We start from the raw sequence: 22,144 nt of genomic DNA on the forward strand, positions 1-22,144 counted from the left end.
TCCCAGGAAAGATTTCCCACCCATCCTGGTTTGAGATAACACATTCCCTCTAGACTGCAGAGTAGAACACAGCCACAGAAAGCTAACACTGGAAGAATTTTTCCATAGTTGCTCTTAAGGAAAAAAAGTTCATTTCCAAATTTAAAAAGCAGACAGTAACTGCTGTCTTGTGTGTTCTGGAAAGAACATTAATCAGGTTATTTTTGTAATTTACAAACAACTAGTATAGTTAAATGCTTTGAAACACTACTTCAGATTTCAGCTGCAAGGAATACTGGCCTACCTTTAACCCAGTTGGTTTTTTGCCAGGCACGTTCTCCCACTGAAACAGGGGCACTTGTGCTACCAAGAACACTGTGCATGGATGGGAAAGTAACCTCAAGGACTGGAACAATTATTAGACAGCATCCCCATGACAGACAGAGGCCTTTCAGACCCACAAATACTTGTTACTAACTTCTTGGTTGGTTGAGGAGTTTTTTTGTTTAAAGAGAAGACAACACCAGCAGCACCACAGAAACACCAAACCACATTTTCAGAGCAGAATATTGATGCAATTGAGGAATATTCAGAGATGAGTAATTCCTGCATGCTAACAGCATCATCTCCAGAACAGCCCAAGAGAAGATGGAAGGAATGCCTAAACTACACTGACAAGTCCTTACAGCTCCTTTGGAAATTCTGCAGATCACCTCAGAGGAAATTACCATCAGACCCTATATACATACATAAATGCAAGTTGTCTTGTTAAGAGCTACAAGAACAGCCTTAAATCATCTCCTTATAAATATGCATTGACATTCTGAATATGCAAAACACACCAATCAAAATTAACTCATTTTCTGCCTCTGAACCACAATGAATACTCAACAGATCCCAAATGTCAGTGAAGGTGAACTTCCCTACTTCCCCTTCTCCAGTAAAACCTCAGCTCCTTATGGTTACTGTGGCTTGAGACCTAAGGAGCTCCAGACACTGAGATGCTTTGTGGATCTTACTGCCAGTCGTGTTTGGAGAGTTCACATGCTACAGGACATCCACCTTCATGAAGTTACTGCTTTTCTTATGGAGCTCCTCAACAGAACTCACACCTGACCTGTGGGCAAAGCACAGGAACAGCAGCTACAGGGAGGAGCTGTGACACCACATCCCATTCCAGGTGCCAACACAGAGCTGGATTACAAGGTCCAGCAGCTACAACATGGGCTAAAAGGGAAGTTTATGAAGGACAAACGGAGAATTGTAGAATAACTTGAGTTGGAAGGGATCTAAAAAGATGATCTAGTTCCATGGCAGGGACACCTTCCACTAGACCAGGCTGCTGCAAGCTCCAAGATGGCCTTGAACACTTCCAGGGATGGGACATTCACAACTCTCAGCAACCTGTGCCAGGGCCTCATCACTCACAGTAAAGAATTTCTTCTTAGTATCTAATGTCAACCTACCCTCCCTTTAGTTTAAGGCCATTTTAAGGCTAAATATCAACAGCTTCTTTCAGTTGGAGAGAGAGAATGTGCATAATGAGGCTGAAAAAATCAGGCTTACCACTCCAGCAGTCAGATGGAATATCAGATGCAGAGCATGGAAGGTCACAGGTGTTTTCACACAAAACACTATTGCTCAGAGATGGTTCATAGGAAAAGTTTTTGAAATTAGTTATAGAAAAAAAGTACAATAGAAAATGAACTTCAGAGTGCATATTTCTTAATGCAAGAGCAGCCTCCTAAAGCTTTATTTTCGTGCTTCCAAAAGTGCATACAAAAAAAGCAGTGCTTGGCTGTCTGCAAACAAGCACCCAGGGAAAAGTGCAAAATAGGATTCCCAGGGGGCAGCTGTGATTCATGAAGGACACTGCTCCTGCAGCCACTCTTTGCAAGCTCTCTGTATTTTCATTTTATTGGATGCACAGACAGAGCATAGTAAAGAAACACTTCCATCTTCACAGAATGACAGGGAATAACACTCATCCCATTTATAAAGCTGGACAAAGAAAAGTAGGTGGATTCCATTGCATGAGGCACAGTCTGCTTCAAGCAGCAGCTTCTGATAATGTTATCATATCAACCAGCACCAACCTTAAAAGGTAGAAAAACTGAAAGTAAAACAAAGCAACAGCAAGTGTACCAGGAAGGCAAAGTGAAGGCTGCATTCCTTTCCAGCCTTGGAGCCTGACTTCATCTTTGCTAGGGTGACCTTCCACTGGGTCCAGGCTTGAATACTAATATTAGACTAAAAAGAAGTGTGCCACCCTCTAAATATAATGATGACTCAACACCTAGAGGCTTCAGAGACGTAATATGAACAAAGAGATTCTGACTTCACAATCTAGATGCTTAAAACTCAAGTCAAAAGGAACAGATTTTCCTTTCCCTGCAGACACACATCCTGCCTAGAGCCTCCCAGAGCATCATCTTGAATTAGCCTGTATGAAAAGGGAACTGGAGAAACATTTCACACATGGCAGCAGACACACAGGCTCCACTTTGTTTAAAAGGAGCACTGAACAGACACATTTCAATTATCTGCTTCAGTCAAAGCATCAGCAGGAACTTTCAGTTCCAGAATTAACATATAAAAGTTAAAGACAACACAGCACACCAGTGAGCAGTCCAGTGTCTTTCACTGAACCTTAAAAATAAAAATAGCAGCATGAAAATGGACTCTGTTGAGAAATCTGAATGCAAGTTCAAAGGGAAAAAAGCCTTTACAAGTAAGGCTACAAAGAGTTCTTAAAGCATCACCCTTGGACAAATATTTCAGCACCCACCTGAGGGAGCCTGAAATATTTTTCAGGATCCAAGTTCAATAATACATCTTAAAAAATAAAAAGTCAGAGGAAGTTTAACAGAGGCTTCTCCAGTAAGAGCAAGCAATCATCCAATATATGTAAATAAAGTTGTAATGTGAAAGAATCCCTCATGAAAATAGTAATTGTTTTCATAGTAAAGTCCTTCTATTAAAATAGGATTATCTTTTCCATTGGCTTGTTAGTTTGACTTTTCTCCTTCCTGCCCCACCCCACCTCCATTAAGCTCATGGTTCAGAAAATGCATTTTTAATCACCTTCACTCCCCATCTTGCATTCCCACACTGGCCCTCTGCATCAGAAGAATTAGTAGACACTTCAAGAAGTGCTCACAGATCACAGATTGGAGGAGATTGGAAAGGACCTCTGAGGGTCAACCTTTCCAACACACCCCTGGCTCAAGCAGGGTCAGCTTGAGCTCAGTTCCCCAGGACCACGTCCAGACAGCTTGGAGTATCTCCATGGGGAGAGAGAGACTGCACCACCTCCCTGGGCACCCTGTGATAGCACTGCCACAGTAAAAAACATTTCCTGATGTTCAGAGGGAGCCTCCTGCGTTTCAGTGCATGCCTGTGGCCCCTGCTGTGGCACTGGGCAGCACTGAAAAGGGTCTGGATGAGCCCTGTTTGCACCCTGCCTTCAGGGGTTCACACACACTGCTCAGATCCACCTGAGCCTGCTCCAGCTCAACAGGCACAGCTCCCTTGGCCTTTCTTCAGAGCAGACAGGCTCCCATCCCTTCATCTCTGTGACCTCCCTCCAAAATGTCTACATCTCCCTCATGTTGGAAATTCCAGAACTGGAAACATTTGATCAGTATTTTCTCATGCAGAAATAACAATATATCTCCTATTGGCTTAGATTACATTGGCAAGAAAAAGCACTTGGTGGACTTTGGCTATCACTGGCTAGACAGCTTCACCATAACTAAAATGCTCAGAAACTGATGAATCATTCTTTATCTGAAATAAAACCATCAAGTTTAACTGGTGCTCCTTCCAATTTCAGCCAAAAGAATGGTAAAAAAAGGAGCATGCAGCTTCTAAAATGCTTGAGGAAACACATCCTTCCCTCATGAAAACATATTCTAATAATGAATATTATTAGCTTTGTCTAAGTGTCTCCTGAGGCACTACAGCATCTGAAGAAACCATCCTAAGACACAAAGACGCTTCACTTTGACAGTGTGTTTACCAGCCCCGGCCTGAAGGAAGCTGGAGTCACAGAACAGAAAGGTTGGTTTTACAAACAGGGATACATGCACAAGAAAAGCACAACAAAAGAGTTACCAGCCAGAGTTTAAGGGCTATGGGTAGCAATTAATTGTTGAAACACTCGAATGCCCACCCTCAGGAGTTATCACAGTCATGGCCTTTGGCTCACTAACACACTTGCTTTATCAGGAAAGCTAAAAGGAGCAGCACCTCCCATTCGGTCACACTACCAGCCAAAAATAAGTCTCAATTTTGCCATATCTTGCTCACACATAAATAGTCTCATCTATGTGACAAAACCCAGTGTTAAAGGCATAATTTTATTTTTTTGCTTCTTAACAGTAAGACTTCCATGACCCAACCAAGTCAGTGCTGTACAGTCCAAAACACCAAATTAATCTGCACCTACCATTAACAGCTTTATGCCAAAACCAATGATCAGAACACGGGACAGTGACAGGGGCACAACCAAATGTGATCCCAGCTTAGCAACAGATTATCCTGTTGGATAATCTTCTCCACACCTTTGCTGGATTTTAGGAACTAAAAAGCTCTGTATTTCGAGCACACTGTAAAGAAGATGAAATTTTATTTTCCACAGGAAGGTGCAGGCTGTCCAAGATGGGAGTGGAGATAGGCAAAGCCACCTCCCCTCAGCTATAGCAAGCTGCAATCCTTCTCAAGCTGCACAAATCCTTAAATGTCCATAGTATGGACCCAGTTATCTGGGGCATTCTCCTGATCCAACATGTTTCTTTCCAGGAACACAGCCTGGAAGGTAGGGAAATAATTTTTGACAAGATGCTCTGTTACTGAAGCAAGATCAGTTGTAGGGAGCATTAATCTGTATTCCCCTTTTCTTCAGTGTTTCAGGGCAGTCAGTTCCAAGCAGCTTCCTTGAAGCCTGATGGCAAACTCATCCTCAGATCCCAGAGTCCACAACTCTTGAAGCTCAGCATAGTGAGACCTCAGGGTGCCAGCCAGGAGAAAACCCAAGCTGTGTCTTTCCCTGCAAAGGACACAGCCTTCAGCTGCCAGAATTCCTCACCTTCAGAGAATGAACATCCAAACTCAGGCTCCCTGCAGGTGCCATCATTGCTTTTGACAGGAGACTGAATCCTTTCTAAGAGGGATTGTAGATGCACAGCACTGGTGAGAGGGTATTTCTGACACAGGACTCAGAACAAACCAAATCAGCTTATCCCCAGCACAGGTGTACGTGCTGCCAGGAGCTGCTGCAAGGCCACATTCCAGCACAACCTGGAATTCACCCTGTATCTGGAGTTAGGGAGTTAAATGCCTTCAAATTAAAACCTGTCTTTAGTGAGTGCATTGCTTAGATATCAGTGTGTTAGAAGTTTGAACTTGACATTTCAGCCCCTTGGACACCTCAGATAATGCAACTTTAGAACTGACAGGGTAACTTCTTTACTTTAATGCTGCTCCACGCTAAAGCCACTCAGAACTTTCCACACCAATTCAAACCAGCCATTTACAATGAGGGGCTTCTCTGGCTTCCTTTACTACTTTATTACTAACTTGTAACTTCCAATCATGCCTTCACTTTACTCCTAAAAGTGCAGGTCAAGAGAAGAAGTTAAAAATACATTACAAAAAGCTTTACTTCCTGCAGAATGAATGCCATAATGAAACAATTTTAGATATAACCGTTACTGTAGTAAATACTTTTTAGAAGCTTAGTGTACCATTACATATACTTTGAATGTATAATTGAAGATATGATTGTTAGCACCATTTATGAGATTTTAAAATTTAGCTTAGCAACTTGACAATATTTTTATTTTGAATTCGTGTGTGCTCTTATCTTGCAGCAACAGTTATTAATAGAAAGGATTATGGATATTAATCAACTGGAAACACAAGACCATGTTCTACAGGAATAATAAAAACCATCATCAACTCCCCAGGTTCTTGAATTTAATGAGAAATCTGAGTGTAATCCCATCTTGTTAAATAGAGACTTAGAGGGGTAATCACTTACCTGCTAACAGAGCTTGAACCCTGAGCAGGCACAGGGCATTCACAGCCCCACGTGGCACAGAACATCCACCTCCACAACCCAGCTGCTATTCTTGAGACACATCCTTAAGTCCTGCAAGTCTTTGGGGATTGCTATCCCACATACTTACATAATCAGCCATTCCATTTTCTAACTAAGCCAGCAGCTAAATACCAGAATGCAGCTCTCAAAAGGGAAAGCTCAGGAGCAAGGGGGGATAGAATCTCTGCAGGGGAAACAGAGATTCTCTACTTCCAGGTGGGCTTCTGTTTTCTCCCTTTAAAACTGGACTTTCAGACCCCTTAACTTTAGTCAAGCTCATTACCAGATGGTGAGAAAATTCTGCAAATGGCAGAATGTAACTGCAAGATGCTTATTAGCAAAAGGCCTGTTCAATAAAATAGGGAACTGGTTTTCAAAATTGCAATTTAGAGCCAAGGGGAGTAAGTCAAGGTCCAATTACAAATTGCAGAATTTGTAATATATAATTGCCCATTTTAAAGCTCGTATTGCAGCACTAATCTATATTACTCAAACATACACAGGACATTATTACAGAAGATAAAAATGCCTAAGAAACTAAACCTGAATAATTCCACTTGTACAGCCTCACCAGACATCACTTTCAGTACCTTTAACAGGGAGCCTGTATCCTTAGAAATCTTGTTTTATTCCCCTTTTATCGGGAAATCTCCCCACTAAAAAGTCTTTGTCCATTCTGGCCTGCTCTGGTCCCAGTGATTTTGTAGTTTTATCTGGGTGCCTCAGGCAGTTTCAGGCAAAACCCACTGTACCCCTGCCAGCTTGTTTCTGAATTGAAAATTCTGAACAGGACACTCAAGTAGCTTGAGATGTGCCTATAACAATTAGCTCAGACTCATTTCATCAGACAATAAAGCCCCAAGCTATCAGTTTTATATTCTTGCAGTCTCAGTCAGAAATAACACTAGACTAAGAAACAGGAACTGAATGCTTCCTACAAGAGTTGGCTTTTTTGTTATTATTATTATCTTAAGACCATGTTGTTCTCAGCATTGTTTTAGATTAATTGCAGAGTTCAAAATATTTTCATGAAGTTTCTCATGTGCTTTTATCTAGAAAATCTGAAGTGAATGACAGTGAGAACACAGTATTACAGATAACTTAAAACACACCAGACCTTATCTCTCTTCTCTACAAGTGCATGGAAGGAGGCTGGAGTGAGGCAGGTGGTGGTCTCCAAATCAGCAATCAGTAAGACATAAGGAAAAGGTCTCAAGGCATGCCAGGGGAGGTTTAGCCTGGATATTAGGAAAAAATTATCCACCAAAAGGGCTGTCAAGCATTGGAACAGGCTGCCCAGAGAAGGGGTTGAGTCACCAGCCCTGGAGGGGTTTAGAAGATGTGTACGTGTGGCACTTGGGGACACAGTTTAGTGGTGGGCTTGGCAGTGCTGGGCTAATGGTCGGATTCAATCTTAAGGGTCTTTGCCAACCTAAGGATTCTCTAATTCTGTGATAAAATACAGAAAGGCACCCTTCCATCTCAGTGATCTGTGATCAGCAAGCAGGAGCAGCCATCACATGTTTGACTTTGCTGTTCCCAGCATCCCTGCTGCCAAGGTTGCCATGAAAACACAAACCTTCATTTCAGTATTCTGCAAATCTCAACAAAAGAAAAACATTTTTGTTGACCTCAACTGACAAAAAGGCTTTTAAGCTCTTGAAATAAATGTCAAAGCAGAATGCTGCTGTCACCTAAGAAAGAAGACATATTTGTGATCAAGTTTCTTTGCATGAAACCGATGAAACTGTTTCACTGACAGCAATAAACAGATATAAAGCATGGGTTTCTCTTACAGGGAAATCTGGAAACAGACACTGTACCTTACTGTCCTCATCCTCAAACACGGACTGGTGAACATTACAGGCAAAGAGAGAATTTGGGAGATCGTTGAAATCGATTATTTCATGGAAATCTTCCTCTGCAAAACATCTCTTGAGGCCGTTGTCTCCATTGATAGAGTAGAGCAGGAGCTGTCCTCCATCCTCTGGGATGCAGCCATACTGGCCAAGGCCCCTCATTCCAAAGAAGTAAGAATCTCCCCTCATCCCTGCAGCACAGAGAAGAGAACACCACACAGTTACACAATGTATTTAAATGTTCCACATCCACAAGGTAACCCTGAGATTCTTAAGCCTGGGGACTCTGTTGGTACAAAATAAATTTCACACAATTCCAAGGCGACAATTGGCCTCTGACACAGGACACTGAGACCAGTCTCACCAAGGTTCAAACAGGGGCTTTAACTTCATTTATTAGCACAGAAAATGCCTAAACATACCAGTGCAAGCTTCTGAACACAAGCAAATAGACATTACTTAAGGGCCCCTTGCCCTGTGAGAAAACACTGCTGTATTTGGGTTTAAAAGAACCATCTTTGTTACTGGGAAGGCTGCTGGTGCTTCTGAGTCTGCAGCCAACTCGGGAAGCATAATGCTCAGGGTAAGAAGAACTTTGAAAATAACTTTGCAATTTAAACCAGGCTTCAAGAAAAAAAAAATAAAATAAAAGACCCTTATGGAAAGGAGCATGAACACAGCATCATCAAAAATCAGTACAACCAAGACACATCTCTGCCACACAGAACACAGCCAATTTCTTCTACAGTTTAGGCTGGTTTTCAAAGCCCATTAGCAATTTCTTTGCATCTTAATCACACCAGGTAGCAAATAAAGTTAAGGGAAGAGTGGACTCAAGATGACTTTCAGCACTTTTAGGAAAGTCCTGCTGATTTTGGAGCCTTTATCCCAAATGCATCAGTAGATAAAGGTAATTTTAAAGCACACAAATTGATGGGCACACATAATGAGCCCATCCATTAAATGGTATCACTACTGCTGTTATGAGAGAAAGCTTCATGCCAGCCAAGGGGAGTAAGTCAAGGTCCAATTAATGATCAGTGTGTTAATTAGTATTTAATCAGCTATTTATCAGTCCTTAGTAGACATCAACTTATTGCATCTAGAGAGCCTCAGAGAGTTAACTAGAAGTTTACTGGATAATAATCTATTCCTTTTTATTTCTTTTAATAACAATATGCAATCATTAGCTGCTTTTCCTCCTAGCACAAGCATTTAGAGAGTTACATAAACTCAGTGTGCTCATCTGTTCTGCTCTGCCCTTGCTCTCTTGCATACTTGCTATTCTCTATAAATAGCTGTAAATATTATCTCAAACACATTGTATAGAACTGCTGTCCAAAATTAAACCATATGGGTTTATTACACTTAATCTCAGTAAAGCTAAATTATGGAGCTAATTTGCTATGGCTGTGCCTTTCATATAACCTCTGCTCTGAAATGAGATTTGGATGATGACAGAGCACATCATTCCATAACATAAGGTTATGGAAGTATCAGTAATTGTTATTGCTGGAGTCTCAGGGCTAATGACAGAAGTTCTCAAGTACACAAGCTGAAGCCATGCTCAAAAGTACTGTGTTAACCTGAGGATGGGTTTTCAGGCTGCCAAACACACACTTTGCTTTCAGCAACTCAGCCCAATACTAGCACAACTACCTCCAACTAATTTCAGTTTAGAAATTAAATTCTAAATTCTGATTGGAAAGAGGAAGCCTGAACAACTGGCAGAAGAGATGGCTACAAGTTCAGCAGTACACATTGGTGTAGGAGAGCTCACCCTCACAGCAACATTGCCTCTGGTATTTGCACCAACTCACTTAAGCTTTGTGTTACTGCACATTTCATGGTAAACACATCCAGGGAAATACTGGAAAGAAATCCTCATAGCAGCCAGAAACTTCACATCAGAATGCAGTATTTTCTCTAGCAAAAAGCTTTAATAAATCATCTCCTCCAAGAATAATCATCTCTAAGCATGTTTGTCATTGTGTCTAGCTTGTGCCATTAGGTTTATGGAAATGAACCTCAAGCCCAGTGTTACAAAACACAATTTACATGGCAGAGCAGACTTGTGCCAGGCTGTGGGAAGAATTTCATTCACAACAGACAAAAAAATTTGCAGCCAAGGAAGACACTGACCATCTGAGAGTTACACACTGGACATGCTAAAGTTGTAGAAATCTGGATTATAATGTTAAAGTTAACAAGTTTCATACCTCCTTTCCCAAGGCATAACAAGGCTAATTGTGCAGAGAAGCAAAGAATCTCAATTAAGAAAGAAGTCAGAAGTCTGCAGGCTTCCTCACTAAACAGTTGTTTCTTTTTCTCTCCTGGGAGAGCCATATTATAAGTACTACATAGGAAAGCTTTTAAGTTAGGAATTCAGCAAAACCACAAAGACAACAAAACAGAACAGGATTTTAAGTTATAACCATGAAGCTCAGGTTTTTAACCAACAACAAAATGATCATATGCTGCAGCAGCCAGGATGAGAAATTAATAAATATTTACATCATGTGGCAGTAGTCTTGCTCTGCCAGAGCTCTTGGATAGGAAAAACTTGATTCTTTTTTTTCCAGCCAATTATTGAGACATTTTTGCCCAGTGGGACTTGGGTATTGGCCAAGTCTTTTGAAGAAAGTCACTGTCTCACAGGCTTGTGGCCAGCTCTTATCCCAGACCTGCAGGTGTCTGTGCCTGCACAGGCATCTTCTACTCTTAAGATACACCCAGAGTTCTGATTAGAGTTCCCTCCACTAGCAAATTAACTTAGACCTGATTCCTAAATCCTCTGCCCAATTTATGATGGATGGTTAGGAACACCTGTAGGGGGTAACTCTTATTTCACAGGATCTCCTTTGCCATGCACTGCACCATGGAAAGCACAGCACCACAGTTAAAACAGAAACCTCACTAAGAAAATACATACATGCTCCCCAAGAGAAATAAACTGCCCATGAGCCTGATAATGATAATCAGAGGGGACAAACATACTTGAATCAACATTTGTTAGCAGACTTCAATCAGAAACTATCCCTAGGCCTAAGATGGAAATCTTACATTTTTCCAATCTTATATTTTATTATGAATAATGTTACACATACAAACATTTACATATATATATATATATATATGTAAAAAATCATAACTTCATTTCCTTTATTATGTCTGTCAAACCTGAAGGCCCAGATGTCATGTTGTTGGTAGTGCTTTGTGGCTTCTTTGAAATTATTTAGCCACTTCAGGAAGTCCTCTGACAAAAAAAAAAATTCTCTTTCCAATTATTTAACTAATTTAGAACAAAATAACTTATATTTCAAATCTCTTAAAACAATTAAGTCTAAGTCGTGTACCATCCATGAACTGGATTTCCATATCAAATAAGCCTAATTAAAAGTAATCTTTTATGTTACAATAATAGAATCACTGGATCACATTCCCATTTATGTTAAAGCTCCTTTCCACAGCTTCTGACAAAATGAGTTAATTTCATCCCCTTAGGATCCTTTTTATATTCAAAAAAAAAACCCAAAAAAACCAAGTAAGAGTAAACTGTACTTACCTTCATTTTAAAATGCAATGAATTCAAATTAAGTTATGCATTTGTTTCTCCCCTCCCAAATAAGATTTTACAAATACTTGAGATACCAGAAGTTGCCATACAGAATTTCAATAAAGGGGCAATGCCATTAAAAAAATAAATATATACACTAATATAGGCTCTATCCAGAACCGATATTGATGCTAAATTATCCAAAATCTTACCTGGGATCATGCCAGCAAACTCTGTCAGGATTGGTCCCCTGAAAAGTCTGAGGCAGATTCAAACCTGAGCCAAACAACTCCATGGAACCTCCAGCTACAGCTGAGCACTTGCCACATCCATTTACTCCCTTTATTTAAAGCCCACCTGAATGTTATCAGTGTTATTTCTGAATTTGGTGTAAGGTTTGGACCCCCAACTTTAATACACCCCACAGAATGAGAAGCTCAAGAGTGCTGCAAGTTTAACCTTGGAGAACCACAGCAGCCACTTCCCTCCCAGCCCCTACACATCACTTCACTCTGACGTGGGTTACTTTAAATTTCTCCTCCTGTGGTCCAGGTGTGCAAAGTTTCTGATTTGGGATGGCTCCAAACACAAACACCTTCCCACTGGCATGGGTCATGTCAGTGCTCAGCACTGGAGAGGCTGGGACCAAAATCTCTGCAGAGATTCCAAGTGGGAGCTCTGTGTTCATTCTGTTACCTCACTATTTTTAGACACAGTACACCTCTAATTAAAATTAACAGAGGCCAGCGGAAAATTATACTCCCTGGAAAACAGCAGTAGCTCACTGAAGTTTCTCTTTGAAAAATTACACTTATTTAGTATAAAAATGAAAGGGTAAAGATGTACATCTTCTCATGAAGTCAGACCTCTGCAGAGCCAAAAATTCAGCAGAAATTGTATTGAATTAAGATAATTTGAGGACATGAAGTGTCTGAATGGACCAATGCCTTCTATATCACTGAGCATTTATGGATGTATCCACTGGTTTTATGGAAACTAATAAAGCATTTCCTTGGTGAACATTTCCCTGTCTTTAGAGTTTTTAAAAAGAATCCCTGAGGGACATCAAGAAACAGGCACATATCTCTTGAAATCACTAGGAAACTTGACTTTTTTTATTAAACACTGCTTGCCATGACAAACAACATGACTAAAAATAGAATAAAGCAAACAAAATGTTACAAATAGAAGCTTTAAATATAATCACTATAAACTAGAAGTATTATTGAGCTCTGAGTGCAAACCTGGAAACCGTAATCAGCAGGAATTTAAGAAAATTTGCAGGAAAAAACAAAGAAAGAAAAGTTGCAGTTGCTTTTGTAGAAGGGGTCCAGGAGAAGTGCAGGGATTCCATCTTGGCTCCTACTGAAAAAAAAAGCCCCAAAAAAGCAATTTTTACCATAATTCAAAGGCAGGGGAGAGGCAGGAGGGAGGAAATCAAACCCAGTGAATAAAATCTTACTGCAATAATAATTTTTTACTTAAAATATTCACTGACTTTACAGTAGCAGAGCCACCAATTTCAGTGGTGTCAGCCTAGGGCTGCATCTCCTGCTGAATCCAACTGGCCCCACACAAAAGGCTCTGTCAGGAAGCACAAATGTATCAGGGAAGGTCACAGAGTAACTTACTGGAATTTCATTCCACTCTGCACAATGAACACTGGAGATGAGCATTACTTTTAACGGTGCTAATTCTTCACTGTGGAAAGCTCCTATGGACTTAAATAGAGGCTTTTTACTTAATTAGAAAGAGCAGAACTGGACCTCACACGACAGGATTAATGAACCTTTGCAGCCTCAAAAGCAGCAAGGACTACAGTGACCCCCTCCCACAGCCTTCACCCTGATCTCCCACCTGGGCAAATTCCCTCACAGGAATCAAAATTATCAGTACAGGAAAGTCCACTCACATTTGAGCTCCAGATTGGTTAGCACACACAAAAATAGTGCCAATCTCCACTTTTCCTCTCACAAAAGTGGCAGATATGAGGAAGAGGATTTTAATTTTTTTTTCTAAATGCTAACTGGTGCAAATCCCAAATGTTCTAATCCTTTCCATTGACATTCTAGCCGCATTAAATTTAGCTGAGACTTGGGAACTATTTTTGGAAGCTTTTAACATCCAAAGGGACTATTCAGTTTTATTCCTCTAAAGCAGGACTGGTCAGCTCAAGCAGTCCAAGACATGCACATCACACTGAAGGTTCAGCTGTGCCTCCCACGCCAGGGATGTGTCCTGAGAGCACAGAGGGACTCTGGCATTGCCTTGCTGAGCATCTGCATCTCCAGCATGGGATAAAACAATGCAGGAGGCACTGGTGAACACAACCAAGCCAAAATTCCAGTGCCAATGCACAAAAGGAAGGGGATACCTTGGAGCAGCCAGTGCCAGGTGTGAAGATTCCCTGTGCTGTTCTTAAAATCAAGAAGCTGAGCTTCAATCAGTTGGGCACTACAGTAACCATGGCAACATTAAGGTATTCAAAGAACCAAAAAAAAAAAAAAAAAACCACCAAGAAAACCCTCCCCAAACACAAAGAAACCAGAACAAGCCTCCTGATCACCTTCACTTGGCCTCTATGCTAATCTATTTAAAGCAAGCCCGTTTCATAAGGGGCACACAGCATTAGAGCGTCACCGGCCTTCAGCCAGAGCTGTCACCTCACACGGGGGTCACTGGAACACTCGTCCAGCCTGGAACCTGAAATTCAGAGCTGTGCAGGAATCTCACCCAGAGCCCCCTGCAGCAGGAGCCATTCACAGGGCTTCACTCCTAGAAAACACACAATGATAACCTGGAATAATATTTCAAAGTTTCCTCCTCTAAAAGGATTTCCTGCTAGCACAGTCAAGTAATTTATAAATTATTTAATTAATTACTCCAATGCAATGACAAACATTTTCAACACAAAGACAAACCAAGCTACTGAATGTGAACACAAGCAACAATACTTGGAAGGGGACAAACTGAATCATACACCTGACAACTTCTCAGAAGTTTGAGGATAGGACAGATCCTGCTGTGAAAGGCACCAAAGACAGTTAACAGAGATGATCATCTACAGAAAATCTTCTTCTTCTTGCCTTATTTGCTGAGATGTGTTAGCAGTTTTCTGTAATGTTTGACATTCTCACGGTATTCAGACTTCCATCTGTACAAGCATGATGGGCAACCATATAATTTAGCTTCACTGCCAAGATGAATGCAGCAGTTTCTTTACACTAATCATGTATTTTCATAGAATAGCAGTTTTCCTTTTCATCAGGGACAGGTCTTTTAGCTAGTTACACATACTCTAACTAGCTAAAAGACCAAACCATTTCCAAGGGCAAAACTTGAAAGCTAAAGACAAGAGGCTGGTGTAAAGTATAACCCCTGATTAAACTACAATTCTCATTTATGTGATTAAGCTGTATAAACTGTTAAGCTGTATAAACTTATCATACATTACTTTTTAGGAACATTCATTAAACTCCAAACTCAAGAAATAAGGGAACAGAATATTTTAAAGAGGTACAAAAGAATATAGCAGAGGTGAGGGGGAAAAACCCAAACCAGAAGTTTGGAGAGCTATCTATTACATAAGCATTAAATGATATTGGCTTGGGATCACGGAATCACAGAATGGTTTGGGTTGGAAGGGATGTTAAAAACCATCTCGTTCCAACCCCCTGCCATGGGCAGGAACACCTTGCACTATCCCAGGCTGCTCCGAGCGCCATGCAGGCTGGCCTTGGACACTTCAGGGATGGGATATTCACATCTTCTCTGGGCAACCTCTGCCAGTGCCTCACCCCAGCCCCACAGTAAAGAACTTATTCCTAATATCTAACCGGAACCAACCTTCCTTCACTTCAAAGCCCCTTCATTTCCCGTCGGCTACAGCAGCCAAGTTTAAAGCATCCCGAGAAAAGCCTCTCTTTCTCTCTCTCAGGGCTCCCGGCGCTGCCCTGCCCGGAGCTGCCCGAGCGCCCGGTCCGGGTCTGCATCGCTGCGACCCCGACCTGCTCCCGGCACAGCCGCAAACCCCTTCCCACTTCCCCATCCCTCATCGCAAGCTCCTTCGCACCCCACCGCGGGAGACACCGGCCCCGGCCCCAATCCCTCCCGAGGAGCGGCCGCGGGCTCGCCGCGCATCCCCCGAGAGCCGCGGGGGGAAGGAACCCCGGGGGGAAGGAACCCCGAGGGCAGCGCGGCGCCGGGGCAGGACCGCGGGGCGGTTGCGTAACCCAGGTCTGCCGGACAGCGCTGCGGCCCCGGCGGGGAAGGAGCCCCTGGGGAGGCGGCCGTGCCCTTACCTGCGGCTCGCTCGCCCTTCCCTTCCCTGCCCTGCCCGCCCGGAGTCCGCCTCGCTCCGTGCCCAACGCTCCCTCAGAGCGCCCCGCGCCCGCCCGCGCCGCGCCCGCCAAGGTGGAGGACGGGGCGGCCCAATCAGCAACGCCTCCGCCTAAACAGGCGGGAGGCGCCGCCAATGAGAACGCGAGGAGTGCTCTGGTCCCGCCTCCCACACCCCTGGCCACGCCCCCAGCTCCCACGGCGACCCTCCGGGAATCGGTGACCGGCGGGGCCCGTGAGGGGACGGGGGACAGAGGAGAGGGCACGGGGCATATACGGGGACAGATGAGCGGCGCCAGGCGAGCCGGGCAGGGATGTGTGGGGACAAGGGATGACCGAGGACAAGTGGCAGGTGTGTGGGGACAGGCGGGAGGGATACAGGACAGATGAGGGGCGCAGAGCAGTGAGGGGACACAGGTGAGCCAGGGCGCGAGCTCCTGACACCCGAGCACACGGAGCGGTAGGAACCGGACCGGGCAAAGCTGCTCTCCCTCAAGGTGTCCGTGCCCCCACCCTGAGAGTGAGGTTGGATTGGGTGAAGTCAGGTGGGATGGAATGGGATGGGATGGCTTAGGGTAGGGGAGAGATGGGATAAGATGGGATGGGGTAGGGACATAAAGGATAGATTGGAATGGGAGTGACGAGGGGTGGGATGGGTGGAGTAAGGTAAGGTAGGGAAGAGATGGTGTGGGATGGAATGGGAAGGGGTGGAAAGGAATGAAATGGAATGGAAGTGAGGAGAGATGGGTAGGAGAGAGGTGGGATGGGATAGAACAGGAGTGAGAAGGGATGATGGGATAAGGTAGGGGAGATGTGGGGTGGGATCCTCACAGTGCCAGGGCACCTCGCCATGGTTTTAGTGACAGCTCCTCAGGCCCTCCTGTGGTGATGTTGCAGGGGTCTTAATTACTTTGGAGGATGAAGCTCCCAAGACTGGGTTCCCCTCAAACTGTCTTTTGGAGTGAGCTCCATCTGAGACAGAGCCAGATCTTCAGGCTCACAGGTGAATCAGGGGTATCCCCCCACTACAGATGATGCCAGACCAGAAGAAGCATCTGTAGGGCTCTAAAGGAAAGTCACGTTTATAATAGAAAAAGCCTGATGCTGGTCATGATTTTAAAAAGAAGAGAAAGCCCTCAGATGCCCCCAAGGCATGTTTTATTAAAAGAAGGGCTATTTTCTCTCTTCCAGCTGCACATCTGAGCCTAGCACTGATTTTCTGTGGTCTCTTTTCTTTGGAATGTAATACAAAGGGATTTAATCAATAGGGTGCTACAGAAACGTAAATAGGTTTTTGTAAAGATGGCTTTGAAAATCTATAGAATATAATGAAGAACGAGAAGACTCCCATGTAATTATTAAATACCCTATAAAAATCTATGTTAGGAATAATTCTCCATTAGTTAAAAGATATATAAATAGATGTGTGCCATTTATAGCAGCACTTTCCAATAATAGCAGAAAATAAATAGTGTGAAGAATGAAATCAATAGTGTATCCCACCTCATCTGTAGAGACAGCAAAGAGCAATGCACTGGAGATTGCTGTATTTGCAACAGAGGAGTTTCTTCCTGGTCCCTTAACTAAAGATTGATTTATTCCTTGATACCTTTCAGAGTTTCTGCTTCAGTTCTACTTTTATTTTTAAATGTATAATAGGTAACTTATAATAGTAATTATTATTTTCATTGATTTGTCCTTGTGTCTAAAATATTGATCCCTGACCATGATCTTACTGCTTTAGGCATTATGCAGAACAGTAAGCTGTGGAACCACAGATGTCACTATATAAACTAATCAGGTTTTGAATCAAATTATCTGCTTGTTGGTTTTTGTTTTGGGAATTAAACCTGGTAGGATATTTTCCTTTGTCTCTCTTTATGTGTGTTCCCTTTGCATGATGTGTTATTTTAATATTCTGAGTAGGAAGAGCATCCACTGGGCTTTTTCTGTCCTGCATTTTATGTTATACAATTTCCTTGTGTCTTCTTATCTCCATCCTCTTAACTGTACCTTGTGTCTCAATTTTTATTAATTTTCATATTGGGAAGGATGTTTCCATTGTGATGAAGCTGCCCTAGCATATGTTTTCCTTGTGGTAAAATAGGAATCTCTGCAGTTTTGAAAGCAAGTTAACCAACCCATGCTCAGGAAATCAGGAAAGCCAAGGTCAGTCCTTTGGGTTTGTATGCATCCTGGCACTATTGCTAAGATGAAGAGGGAAAAACCCTAAATTCCCCTGATTGCAGTGAAATGTCCTTCAAAGCAGATAATGGCAAGAATGGTAAGATAATGGTAAGAATGGCAGCAGTTGCAGGATTTTAGTGTCCCCTGTTATAAGCATTAAAGATTTCTATTAGGAAAGGTCACACAACAATATATTATTTAGACATGTAAAAATGCTGTTGCAAAAATAATAGGATAAGAGCAATTGAGAGAAAGTCCTTGTGGAGTCCCACCCTTCACCCCAGAGCTGTTCAGGCCATGCCCTCTGTGCCCCTTGAAGGCTGTGGCCATCTTCCCACAGCCCAAGCAGTTGCAGGATGCCAAAACCTGGAGGAAGCTGTAATTCTGGAAAGGATACCAAAGGAGGTGATAAAACAGCTGCTGCCTGCAGGATCCACAAGCAGAGCTGTGAGCTCATCCCACAGAACTGAGTGGGAGTTTGTTACTGATATCCCAGAGCACAGGCTTAGCCCGTCTCCTCCAAACCCTGAGCTGCTCATTATCTTCAGTCTGCACCTGCTTCCCATCTCCAGATTTAATCTGTAAGCAAAAGTGGCCTCTCAAGTGTGCTGAAGCAGACACTGAGAGTTTCAACATTACTGAAGCACTGGAACCAAAGGGTTTTGCCCCCTGACAATGTTACCTTGATTTCTGATCACCAGAATACAAACCCTGGCCAAGTCCTGCAGCCCTGGCAGATGTTCTGGTGACAAATTTCCCTTTTTTAGAAGAAACAAATAAGTAATGCCTGAAAATCTGTAGATGCTCAAGAAGTTATTGCTTCATCTTTTACATTTCTGCTTACTGGGATAATCCCAAATTCTTTGGCCAGATATGGATTATGATTTCTTGCAAATGGCTGAGTCTGGAGATTAGAAGGGATAAAGCAAGTAAAATTAATGTTGACTCTGTCAGCATTATAATCTCGATTGTTTCTGTTACTTTTTTAGAACATAAAAAACACAGTTGGATCCATCTAGCTTTGTCTTTTGTCTCCAGCAGCCAAGACTGGATGCTCAGTAAATCAGTGTAAAAATAGGCTCTGTTCTTCTATTTACCTTCTAATATTCCAGCAACTAGGGAGGTAGGGATTTCTGGAAGTCATGGTTGAATACAAGTTACTCCACATAGTTCCTACCAGTGGTCCTGTTCTCTGGGAGTTTTTGACTCTTTTTGAACCCATTTGTGGTTTTGCTTTCCACAATGTGCTGTGACAGGATAGTTCTTCACTGTGTGAAAACAATTTCAAGTCTTACCCCTGTTCGTGTTCCTTTGTTATAGAGGCAGTAAATTTATTGTTTATACCTTCTCACCATCATCAGAGGACAAGGTGGATTGACTTGAGATGAAGGAAGAGGGAAGGTTAGATTAGGTATTAGGAAGAAATTTTTCCCTGTGAAGCTGTAGAAGCCTTGGCACAGGCTGCTCAGAGAAGCTGTGGATTCTCCATCCCTGGAAGTGTTCAAGGCCAGACTGGAGCAACCTGGTCTAGTGGAAGGTGTCCCTGCCCATGGCAGGGGTTGGAACAAGATGATCTTATAGGTTCCTTCCAAACTATTCTGTGATTTATTTCTAGCCTTTAATTGGATTTTCCTTCAGCTCTCCCTTTTTAAATTTTATGTGGTTTTCTCTGTTTTCATTGGGAGACTTTATCACCATCCTCTCTAGCCTATGTAATTTTACAAGAAAACACTACTTTGAAACTTTGATTCTGCTAAAATGACTGTTGAATTTTGCTGGGTCTGGAATAGACAAGAGCTGTCTGGCCAAGGGACTTGGAATAACTCTGAGCATCTGGGCTAAAGAGTCCTGTGGCTCTGGGGGTCTCCTCATCATCTAAGGGGGAAGCTACTGATTTTTAACATTCAGTTTCCCTTTTTGTACCACTTCCTAGCCCCACACTGACATTTCCAGAGGGCTTTCCACTCCTGTCTCCAAATCTCCTGCAGTGCTGGAACCAGTGTCCATGTGTGTGTGGGTGGGGTTATTTTTCCCCTGTGCATTGCTTTGCACTTACCACTGCTGAACTTCATGTGCTGGTTTATCAGCCAGTCACTCAGGGCAGTGAGACAGCATTGCCTCAACACCTCTCCAGTGTCTGTGTGTGCTCAGCAACTGCACAGCAGCTTAGCTGCAACACATTACAGAGAAAAGCAAAACTGTGCAAAGCAAACACTGTCTCTTCTTGGTTTTTATCTACAGAGCATTTTACACCATTATGAGTACTAGACTAATAATTACCCAATTGAAAAATTCCTGCTGGAAAGGAGGCTATCCTTTACCTGCTGTAAAATTTCAGTGCCTGTAGTGCCCTTGTGCACATGACTCCATGAGCAGGTTATCATGGAGCAGAGCTGTTTCCTCTGGGGGCTTGGATATGCAGGGAAGCACGTGCTCCAGTGGATGTCTGTTCTCTCCAAATCTGGTATATGTGGGTCAGGCAAGTGTGGAGCCCTAGAGAGAGCTTCCAGCAGCTAAAGGGGCTACAAGAGAGCTGGAGAGGGACTTTTAGTAGGGGCATGGAGTGGTAGAACAAGGAAAAGGACCTTAAGCTGAAGGAAGGCAGGGTTAAATTAGGTATTGGGAAGAAATTCTTCCCTATGAGGGTGGTGAGGCCCTGGCACAGATTGCCCAGAGAAGCTGTGGATGCCTCATCCCTGGAAGTGCTCAAGTTTGGGTAGGATGGGGCTTGGAACAATGTTGTCTAGTGGAAGGTGTCCTTGCCCATGGCAGGGGATGGAATGGAATGGGATGATCCTTAAGGTCCCTTCCAACCCAAACCAGTCTGTGATTCCATAGGAACCTGTGGCACTCCTCTGGAACCCCTGAGCTCCCACATTTGCAGTGGGACACCCCCTGCATTTTGGCTCTGTTGCTCCCTAAATCTCTCTGGCATGTCCCTGTTGTTTCTGAGCATCTTCAGGAGCAGACAGAGGTCAGACAAGGAGCTTGTGTCTTTTAAGGCAACCAGAACAGGAACAAAAAAATCTTTCCATTTAACATCTACTTCAGAGAGTGAGAGCTGTTGGGAAAAAATGAAGGGCTTTTTGATTTCACATTGCAAAAATTCCCTATCTAACATAAAGTCCCACAAAACAGAACTTTACTATCTTATAGCTAACCCTCTGCTTTAAAGACAACAAAAATGGCACGTCCCCATTTCTGTTGAAGGAATATTTTTAACCAAGAGATGTTTTTTCAGCCTAGATGCATGATAGATCAAGGGGAAAAACAGGTTTCATTGACTTTTAAAACAACCTCCATTTCAAGAAAGAAAAACAAACTTTTTGTACTGTAACAAACAACATCCTTACAGTACAAGTGCAGCTCTTAGATCTGAAATATTATGGCCAGATGCAAATTGTCACATTTGAATGAGGATGCTGAAATAGAAGGTTTTCATTTTGTTCCTTGTTTCTTTAAAATTTCTTTTAAAACTCCTTATGTCCTTTTCCAAGTGCTCTCAGCAGAGTCCCGGACTGTTTATTGCATAATTGGTTCATTAAGGTCAAGGCCTGTAGAAGCTACTGTTCACATTCCAAAGCAATCTTGGAGGTGTAGCCACAATTCATGTGCATGACTGATGATGTCAGCCCAAATTCCTCAAGGATAAACTGTGGTTTGCTGCCATGTGCTAACAAACAGAAACACTTGGTTTCTAGGATTTACCCAGTCAAACTACAGGAAGCTGAAACATCTGGCTTGTCAAAATGGTCACAAGGTTACAGAGGCAATGACAAAGATGTCAGAAAATTCAATCCAGGAAATGAGTACAGTTTAACCACAACATAAGTTCAGTCTCTAAACTCACTGTCTTACCTTGCTGATGCACTGATTTCTATCTTTTTTAGATTTTAATTCTCCATGAATGAAACTCCATGTATTTTCAGGAAGTGCTAAACATCATGATGGTTTTTAGTAAATAATTCTTACTACCTCTCCTGCTATTTCTTACATCTGTGATAAGAATTATTAGAAGTGACTTGCCCATTGTGACCCAAATGGAAATAAAAAAATGCAATGAGCCATAGCTATGTGACCTCAAGCCAAACACTTCCAACTCATGTACCTAAATATAGACAC

The 22,144-nt window shown here is 42.6% G+C and overlaps 1 protein-coding gene across 1 annotated transcript in view; it reads right to left on the minus strand.

The window, feature by feature from the left end:
- Nucleotides 1–15,867, minus strand: part of RCAN2 (regulator of calcineurin 2) — an 80,741-nt gene extending 64,874 nt beyond the window's left edge. Inside the window, exons 1-2 of the mRNA XM_054291718.1 lie at nucleotides 15,799–15,867; nucleotides 7,906–8,132 (exon numbers count right to left, since the gene is read on the minus strand). Coding sequence (XP_054147693.1) covers nucleotides 7,906–8,130 — 225 coding nt within the window. The 5' untranslated portion in view covers nucleotides 8,131–8,132; nucleotides 15,799–15,867. The remainder of the gene's footprint in view (nucleotides 1–7,905; nucleotides 8,133–15,798) is intronic.
- Nucleotides 15,868–22,144: the final 6,277 nt, after the last annotated feature.

This window comes from Melozone crissalis, unplaced genomic scaffold (genome assembly GCF_028551555.1).
Source record: "Melozone crissalis strain CALT ecotype California unplaced genomic scaffold, PUWL_Pcris_2 ptg000106l_1, whole genome shotgun sequence".
NCBI classification, from domain to species: Eukaryota; Metazoa; Chordata; class Aves; order Passeriformes; family Passerellidae; genus Melozone; species Melozone crissalis.